This window comes from Notolepis coatsorum (assembly GCF_963971535.1).
Source record: "Notolepis coatsorum genome assembly, chromosome: 1".
In the NCBI taxonomy this organism is placed as follows: Eukaryota; Metazoa; Chordata; class Actinopteri; order Aulopiformes; family Paralepididae; genus Notolepis; species Notolepis coatsorum.
The window spans coordinates 314,407,910-314,417,306 of NC_140165.1; the positions used below are offsets into that span (position 1 = coordinate 314,407,910).

Sequence of the window (9,397 nt, forward strand, 5' to 3'; positions counted from 1 at the left end):
ACACACACACAGGCACAGTGGCACACGTGCACGCGCGCACACACACACACACTCGTATCTCCCCCTATGACTCTATACACACTTCTCCCCTGCAGTCATAATGATGCCAGACTAGAGAGAGAGGCAGAGAGAGAGAGAGAGGAGAGAGAGAGGGGAGAGAGAGAGAGAGAGAGAGGAGAGGAGAGAGAGAGAGAGAGGAGAGAGAGAGAGGAGAGAGAGAGAGAGGAGAGGAGAGAGAGGAGAGAGAGAGAGGGGGGAGAGAGAGGAGAGAGGGGGGAGAGAGAGGGATGAGAGAGAGAGGGGGGAGAGAGAGAGAGGGGAGAGAGAGAGAGCAGAGGAGAGGAGGACAGAGAGAGAGGGGAGAGAGCACAGAGAGAGACAGAGAGAGAGAGGGAGAGACAGAGGAGAGAGAGACAGAGAGAGAGAGCACAGAGAGAGAGGGGGGGAGAGAGAGAGAGCACAGAGAGAGAGGGGGAGGGGAGAGAGAGAGAGAGCGAGAGAGAGAGAGGGGGAGAGAGAGAGAGAGCAGAGAGGAGAGGACGATAGGGAGGGGCGGATGAACCACACAGAGGAGGGGAGGCAGGCAGAACGGGAGGAGAGAGAGAGAGAGGAGGTAACAGCGGCACAGACGCAGAAGAGGAAACAGAGACGGAGGGGAGGAGGCAGAGAGAGGACACGGGGGAGCAGAGAGGGAGGGAGAGAGAGAGAGAGAGAGAGATCCACAGGAGGAGGGGAGTGCTGGTGGATGATGGGCCCTGCAGCGATGCCTTAATGGAGTATGGGCCAGGTTTTAGGATTCTCCCACTGCCGTGAGTCTGCTTGTGTCCTGTCTGTCTGTCCGCCTTCCTGTCTGTCTGTCTCTAGTGTCTCTCCATCTTTCTCTTCGTTTTACTGTATAGTTTCTACCCTGCATGTGCGCGCTAGCGGCCGTGGTGGAGCGTTGTGTTATGCTAGCCTCACCCTCTCTCCTCTCCTCTTCCTCACTCCCTTCCTCCACTCTCTCCTCTCCTCTTCCCCCACTCCTTCTCTCTCCTCTTTCTCCACTCCTTCTCTCTCTTCCTCTCTCTCTCTCCTCTCCTCTCACCTCTTCCCTCCTCTTCCTCTCACCTTCTCTCTCCTCCTCTTCCTCACCATCTCCTCTTCCTCTCCTCTCTCTTCCTCACTCCCTCCTCTTCCCTCACTCTCTTCTCTGTTCTCATCCTCTTCCTCACCCTCTCCTCTCCTCTCCCTCTCTCCCTTCCTCCACTCTCTCCTCTCCTCTTCCCTCACTCCCTCTCTCTCTCCCCTTCCTCCACTCCTTCTCTCTCCTTCCTCCACTGTCTCTCTCCTCTTCCCTCACTCCCTTCTCTCTCCTCTTCCTCACCCTCTCCTCTCTCCTCTTCCCTCACACTTCTCTCTCCTCCTCTTCCCTCACTCTCTCCCTCTTCCTCACCCTCTCCTCTCTCCTCTTCCCTCACTCCCTCCTCTTCCCTCACTCTCTTCTCTGTTCTCTCCTCTTCCCTCACCCTCTCCTCTCTCCCTCTTCCCTCACTCCCTCCTCTCTCCCCTTCCTCCACTCTCTTCTCTCTCCTCTTCCCTCACCCTCTCCTCTCTCCTCTTCCCTCACTCTTCTCTCTCCTCCTCTTCCCTCACTCTCTCCTCTCTCCTCTTCCCTCACTCTCTTCTCTCTCATCCTCTTCCCTCACTCTCTTCCCTCACCCTCTCCTCTCTCCTCTTCTCTCACTCTCTTCTCTCTCATCCTCTTCCCTCACTCTCTTCTCTCTCTCCTCTTCCTCTCCTCTTCCCTCACTCTCTTCTCTCTCATCCTCTTCCCTCACTCTCTTCTCTTCTCCTCTTCCTCTCCTCTTCCCTCACTCTCTTCTCTCTCATCCTCTTCCCTCACTCTCTTCTCTTCTCCTCTTCCTCTCCTCTTCCCTCACTCTCTTCTCTTCTCCTCTTCCTCTCCTCTTCCCTCACTCTCTTCTCTCTCATCCTCTTCCCTCACTCTCTTCTCTCTCTTCTCTCTCATCCTCTTCCCTCACTCTCTTCTCTCTCTTCTCTCTCTCCTCTTCCCTCACCCTCTCCTCTCCTGCTCCCCGATAAACACACAGATGATGGACGCTGTGCGGTGACGGACGGACCCACCTTGTTATTGTTTCCAGATGTGTGTTGTGGTCTAGTTTGGTGTGGTGTGGTGTGGTGTGTTGTGTTGTGTTGTGGTGTGGTCTAGTTTGGTGTGGTGTGTTGTGTTGTGGTGTGTTGTGGTGTGGTCTAGTTTGGTGTGGTGTGTTGTGGTGTGTTGTGTTGTGGTGTGGTGTGGTGTGTTGTGTTGTGGTGTGTTGTGGTGTGGTGTGGTGTGGTGTGGTGTGTTGTGGTGTGTTGTGGTGTGGTGTGTTGTGGTGTGTTGTGTTGTGTTGTGTTGTGGTGTGTTGTGGTGTGGTCTAGTTTGGTGTGGTGTGTTGTGGTGTGTTGTGGTGTGGTGTGGTGTGTTGTGTTGTGGTGTGTTGTGGTGTGGTCTAGTTTGGTGTGGTGTGTTGTGGTGTGTTGTGGTGTGTTGTGGTGTGGTGTGGTGTGGTGTGTTGTGGTGTGTTGTGTTGTGTTGTGTTGTGTTGTGGTGTGTTGTGGTGTGTTGTGTTGTGGTGTGTTGTGTTGTGTTGTGTGTTGTGTGTTGTGTTGTGGTGTGTTGTGTTGTGGTGTGGTGTGGTGAGGTGTGTTGTGTTGTGTTGTGGTGTGTTGTGGTGTGGTGTGGTGTGGTGTGTTGTGTTGTGTTGTGTTGTGGTGTGTTGTGGTGTGGTGTGGTGTGGTGTGTTGTGGTGTGTTGTGGTGTGGTGTGTTGTGGTGTGTTGTGGTGTGTTGTGTTGTGGTGTGTTGTGTTGTGGTGTGGTGTGTTGTGGTGTGTTGTGGTGTGGTGTGTTGTGGTGTGTTGTGTTGTGGTGTGGTGTGGTGTGTTGTGTTGTGGTGTGTTGTGTTGTGTTGTGGTCTGGTTTGGTGTGGTGTGTTGTGTTGTGTTGTGGTGTGTTGTGGTGTGTTGTGGTGTGTTGTGTTGTGGTGTGTTGTGTTGTGGTGTGGTGTGGTGTGTTGTGGTGTGTTGTGGTGTGTTGTGTTGTGGTGTGGTGTGGTGTGTTGTGTTGTGGTGTGTTGTGTTGTGTTGTGGTCTGGTTTGGTGTGGTGTGTTGTGTTGTGTTGTGGTGTGTTGTGGTGTGTTGTGGTGTGTTGGTTGTGGTGTGTTGTGGTGTGTTGTGTTGTGGTGTGTTGTGTTGTGGTGTGGTGTGGTGTGTTGTGGTGTGTTGTGTTGTGGTGTGTTGTGTTGTGTTGTGGTGTGTTGTGGTGTGTTGTGTTGTGGTGTGTTGTGTTGTGGTGTGGTGTGGTGTGTTGTGGTGTGTTGTGTTGTGGTGTGGTGTGTTGTGGTGTGTTGTGGTGTGTTGTGTTGTGTTGTGGTGTGTTGTGGTGTGGTGTGGTGTGTTGTGGTGTGGTGTGTTGTGGTCTGGTTTGGTGTGGTGTGTTGTGTTGTGTTGTGGTGTGTTGTGTTGTGTTGTGTTGTGGTGTGTTGTGTTGTGGTGTGGTGTGTTGTGTTGTGGTGTGGTGTGTTGTGTTGTGGTGTGTTGTGTTGTGGTGTGGTGTGGTGTGGTGTGTTGTGTTGTGGTGTGTTGTGTTGTGGTCTGGTTTGGTTTGGTGTGGTGTGTTGTGGTGTGTTGTGTTGTGGTGTGTTGTGTTGTGGTGTGTTGTGTTGTGGTGTGTTGTGTTGTGTTGTGTTGTGGTGTGGTGTGTTGTGGTGTGTTGTGGTGTGGTGTGTTGTGGTGTGTTGTGTTGTGGTGTGTTGTGTTTTGTTGTGGTGTGTTGTGTTGTGTTGTGGTGTGTTGTGTTGTGTTGTGGTGTGTTGTGTTTTGTTGTGGTGTGTTGTGTTGTGTTGTGGTGTGTTGTGTTGTGGTGTGTTGTGTTTTGTTGTGGTGTGTTGTGTTGTGTTGTGGTGTGTTGTGTTGTGTTGTGTTGTGCTCTGGTTTGGTGTGGTGTGTTGTGTTGTGGTGTGTTGTGGTGTGTTGTGTTGTGTTGTGTTGTGTTGTGGTCTGGTTTGGTTTGGTGTGTTGTGTTGTGGTGTGTTGTGTTGTGGTCTGATTTGGTGTGGTGTGGTGTGTTGTGGTGTGTTGTGTTGTGTTGTGGTGTGTTGTGGTGTGTTGTGTTGTGTTGTGGTGTGTTGTGTTGTGTTGTGGTCTGGTTTGGTTTGGTGTGTTGTGGTGTGTTGTGGTGTGTTGTGTTGTGGTGTGTTGTGGTGTGTTGTGGTGTGTTGTGGTGTGTTGTGGTGTGTTGTGTTGTGGTGTGTTGTGGTGTGTTGTGGTGTGTTGTGGTGTGTTGTGGTGTGGTGTGTTGTGGTCTGGTTTGGTTTGGTGTGTTGTGGTGTGTTGTGTTGTGGTGTGTTGTGTTGTGGTGTGTTGTGTTGTGTTGTGGTCTGGTTTGGTTTGGTGTGTTGTGGTGTGTTGTGTTGTGGTGTGTTGTGTTGTGTTGTGGTCTGGTTTGGTTTGGTGTGTTGTGGTGTGTTGTGTTGTGGTGTGGTGTGGTCTGGTTTGGTGTGTTGTGGTATGTTGTGTTGTGTTGTGGTCTGGTTTGGTGTGTTGTGGTGTGTTGTGTTGTGTTGTGGTGTGGTCTGGTTTGGTGTGGTGTGGTGTGTTGTTGTGGTGCGGTCTGGTGTGGTGTGGTGTGTTGTGGTGTGGTGTGGTGTGGTCTGGTTTGGTGCGGTGTTACGACCTGTATATTTTTGTGTAGTTTGTGTGCGAAGGGAAGCTGTTGAAGCCTATGTGTATCATTTTCTCTGTGTCGCACTATCCTTGTCTACAATCACAGTGTGAGGTTTTGCCCGCTGCTCACTACCTTTTCTCTGTCTTCTTTAAGCCTACTGTTAGGAATTCCCTATTCTCTGTCTTCTTTAAGCCTACTGTTAGGAATTCCCTATTCTCTGTCTTCTTTAAGCCTACTGTTAGGAATTCCCTACTCACTCTCTCTAGCCCCCACCCTCTCGTTCCTTACCCTTAGTGGCCACACCTGTTTGATATTCTATTATCTCTCGCACCTGTGGTGGCAGGCTAATTAGTCCCCCTGTGGGCTTTAAATACCAGGGCGCTTCCCCTCGTTTTGGCGTGGGGTCGTGTTGTATACTTGCCGAGTCATATTCTCTAAACATCTAGACTCTTTCGGGAGATCCTCTGTCTGCCTATGCTGTTCCATTCTCCGGCGTCGAGATGTTTGCTCCAGCCTTCGCCTGCTGTCGCCGTTGCCTGAGAGTGGGACTGGTCTGCGCTCCCTAGACTTCCACGGGAGGCATCCCAGTCATCCACTTCAGACCCCCCGCGCAGCTGTCGTCCTGACGCACATCCAGACCAGCGCAGACGCTCTCCAGTCCACAGCGCGCAACGCGCATCTTCCAAGGACGCTCGAGCTTGGCACGCTCTCCAGACCAGCGCGCAACGCGCATCTTCCAGACCTTCGAGCTTGGCACGCTCCTCCGTACCAGCGCGCAACGCGCATCTTCCAAGGACGCTCGAGCTTGGCACGCTCTCCAGACCAGCGCGCAACGCGCATCTTCCAGACCTTCGAGCTTGGCACGCTCCTCCGTACCAGCGCACTGACGCGCATCTTCCAGACCTTCGAGCTTGGCACGCTCCTCCGTACCGGCGCACAGACGCGCATCTTCCAGACCTTCGTGCTTGGCACACTCCTCCTGGCAGACGCACCCCGATGCGTCTCTCTGTTCCGACGCGCACACCAAGGTGTGGCGCGCCACTCTGTTCCTCGGCTCCGACAGTGGCTACCCGGTGGACGACATCCTCGCCACCGCCACTGTTCCAGCTCCCTGTTCCGACGCGCACACCAAGGTGTGGCGCGCACTCTGTTCTTCGGCTCCGACAGTGGCTACCCGGTGGACGACATCCTCGCCACCGCCACTGTTCCAGCTCCCTGTTCCGACGCGCACACCAAGGTGTGGCGCGCACTCTGTTCCTCGGCTCCGACAGTGGCTACCCGGTGGACGACATCCTCGCCACCGCCACTGTTCCAGCTCCCTGTTCCGACGCGCACACCAAGGTGTGGCGCGCACTCTGTTCCTCGGCTCCGACAGCGGCTACCCGGTGGACGATGCCCTCGTCACCGCCACTGTTCCAGCACTCTGTTCCTCGGCTCCGACAGCGGCTACCCGGTGGACGATGCCCTCGTCACCGCCACTGTCCCAGCACTCTCTCCCTCGGCTCGGACAGCCAGCCGCCCCGGTGGCGATGCCTTCGTTCCCGTTGCTGTCCCTGTACCATTACGCATGCGCCTGGGTGAGTTTTGATTGTGATGTCACTCACCCAGCGTAGTGCCCTTGCCCCCGTTCCCGCTGCTGTCCCCGTACCTTTACGCATACGCCTGGGTGAGTTTTGATTGTGATGTCACTCACTCAGCGTAGTGCCCTTGCCCCCGTTCCCGCTGCTGTCCCCGTACCTTTACGCATACGCCTGGGTGAGTTTTGATTGTGATGTCACTCACTCAGCGTAGTGCCCTTGCCCCCGTTCCCGCTGCTGTCCCCGTACCTTTACGCATACGCCTGGGTGAGTTTTGATTGTGATGTCACTCACTCAGCGTAGTGCCCTTGCCCCCGTTCCCGCTGCTGCCCCTTTACCTTTACGCATACGCCTGGGTGAGTTTTGATTGTGATGTCACTCTCCCAGCGTATTGCCTCTGTTAGTTAGTTTGGACATTTCATCTCCCAGCGTATTGCCTCTGTTAGTTAGTTTGGACATTTCATCTCCCAGCGTAATGCCTCTGTTTTTGGTTCTCACTTAGAATAGTATTTTTGGACTTTACATCTCCCCCTGTGTGTTTGTCACACGAAGATATTATTACTTTGTTCACTTTGTTATTTGGACTGTTCTGCACCTGCTCTGCTTTTTCCCTTTTGTGCATTAACTATCTCCTCTGTCCTGCAGAGCGGCCCAGATGATTTCCACCAGTCCTCCCAGTTCCTCCCTGTTTCCCAGCCCGCCTCCGCGGGCCCCAGTCCCCTCTGTTCCCTAGTTCTCCCCTTTCTAGTTCCACCTAGTTCCTGTTCCCTAGTTCTCCCCTTTTCTAGTTCCACCTAGTTCCTGTTCCCTAGTTCTCCCCTTCTAGTTCCACCTAGTTCCTGGTCCCAAGTTCTCCCCTTCTAGTTCCACCTAGTTCCTGTTCCCTAGTTCTCCCCTTTCTAGTTCCACCTAGTTCCTGGTCCCAGTTTCTCCCCTACTAGTTCCACCTAGTTCCTTGTCCCTTGTTCCCCTAGTCCCCGTTTCTCCTGTTCCCTAGCTCTCCTAGTCCCTAGTCCTCTCTCCCTAGTTCTCCTTGTCCCTGGTTTACCTAGTCTCTAGTTCCTCTGTCCCAAGGCGTTCCCTTAACCTTCCCTTAGGCGTTCCCTTACTTTCCCTTAGTGTTCCCTTTTCCTGCCCGCCTCTTAAAGGCACCTTTCCTTCCCCTCATATTATATTCCTGTATTTGTGATTCTCCCTTAAAGGGACAGTGCCCTTTTCCCTGTATTTCCCTGTTGTTCAATAAATATCTGTTTCTTGGCAAACCATCATACCTGTCTTGTGTTGTGCGATTGGGGTCGGTTACAAACCATAACAGTACGACCCCACCAAATCGACGACCCCAGCCAGCACAGACGGTGTATGTTGAGTTTGCCTTTTTTTTTCTTGTTCCCTCTAGCTTCCTTGTTAGTCCTGTTTAGCTCCCTTGTTAGCCTGTTACTCCCCTGTTTAGCTTGTTAGTCTCCCCGGTTAGCTCCCCTGGTTGCTTCCCGTTTTGCCCTGTTTGACCCCCCTGTAGCTAGCCATGCCCTGGCGGCTAACCCAGTCCCTCTGCATGGCCCCGGTCTGCTAGCTTGGCCCCGGCTGTTAGCACAGCCTCTATGTTAAATGCAGCCTTGCAGCTGGCATAGGCCCTGTAGCTAGCCAGGCCCAAGCAGCTAACCCGGTCCCTCTGCATGGCCTCCACTTTTTTGTGTAGTTTTTCCCACTGCTAGGACTGCCCTTTCAGCTAGCAAGGTCAGTTTATCTCACACAGCTAGGACTGTCCTTCCAGCTAGCTTGTGCTCTCATGCTGGTCCAGCCCTGTCTGCCAGCCTAGCTCCGGCAGCTAGCGCAGCCTCTATGTTGATGTAGCAGTACAGCTAGCATAGGCCCTGTAGCTATCAGTGCCCTGGCAGCTAACCTTCCCTCTGCTAGCCCTTTCCCGGTGCTTCCATGGTTACCCCTTAGCTACCCTGCTCGCCCCTCGGTTCCTCTAGACCAGTTCCCCCAGTTGCCCCTCTGCTACCCTAGTTACCCCTCGGCGACCCTGTTTCGTTTGCTAGCCCCACTCTTGTGGTGGCTTCCCCTACTGGCTTGGCCAGTGCCTTTGTTTTTGTCTTGTTTTGCCCCCTGCCACTCTGTCTGTATTTGTTTTGGGTCGCCGGGTGGCTCCCGTTGGAGGGGGGGATACTGTGAGGTTTTGCCCGCTGCTCACTACCTTTTCTCTGTCTTCTTTAAGCCTACTGTTAGGAATTCCCTATTCTCTGTCTTCTTTAAGCCTACTGTTAGGAATTCCCTATTCTCTGTCTTCTTTAAGCCTACTGTTAGGAATTCCCTACTCACTCTCTCTAGCCCCCACCCTCTCGTTCCTTACCCTTAGTGGCCACACCTGTTTGATATTCTATTATCTCTCGCACCTGTGGTGGCAGGCTAATTAGTCCCCCTGTGGGCTTTAAATACCAGGGCGCTTCCCCTCGTTTTGGCGTGGGGTCGTGTTGTATACTTGCCGAGTCATATTCTCTAAACATCTAGACTCTTTCGGGAGATCCTCTGTCTGCCTATGCTGTTCCATTCTCCGGCGTCGAGATGTTTGCTCCAGCCTTCGCCTGCTGTCGCCGTTGCCTGAGAGTGGGACTGGTCTGCGCTCCCTAGACTTCCACGGGAGGCATCCCAGTCATCCACTTCAGACCCCCCGCGCAGCTGTCGTCCTGACGCACATCCAGACCAGCGCAGACGCTCTCCAGTCCACAGCGCGCAACGCGCATCTTCCAAGGACGCTCGAGCTTGGCACGCTCTCCAGACCAGCGCGCAACGCGCATCTTCCAGACCTTCGAGCTTGGCACGCTCCTCCGTACCAGCGCGCAACGCGCATCTTCCAAGGACGCTCGAGCTTGGCACGCTCTCCAGACCAGCGCGCAACGCGCATCTTCCAGACCTTCGAGCTTGGCACGCTCCTCCGTACCAGCGCACTGACGCGCATCTTCCAGACCTTCGAGCTTGGCACGCTCCTCTGTACCGGCGCACAGACGCGCATCTTCCAGACCTTCGTGCTTGGCACACTCCTCCTGGCAGACGCACCCCGATGCGTCTCTCAGTTCCGACGCGCACACCAAGGTGTGGCGCGCCACTCT

The 9,397-nt window shown here is 53.9% G+C and overlaps 1 protein-coding gene across 1 annotated transcript in view; it reads left to right on the top strand.

Annotated features, from left to right (window-relative positions):
* Positions 1-778: 778 nt before the first annotated feature.
* Positions 779-9,397, top strand: part of rtn2a (reticulon 2a) — a gene marked incomplete at both ends in the record, with an annotated part of 50,746 nt that continues 42,127 nt past the window's right edge. The window contains one exon of the mRNA XM_084311631.1: positions 779-809. Within this exon, the coding sequence (XP_084167757.1) occupies positions 779-809 (31 nt within the window). The remainder of the gene's footprint in view (positions 810-9,397) is intronic.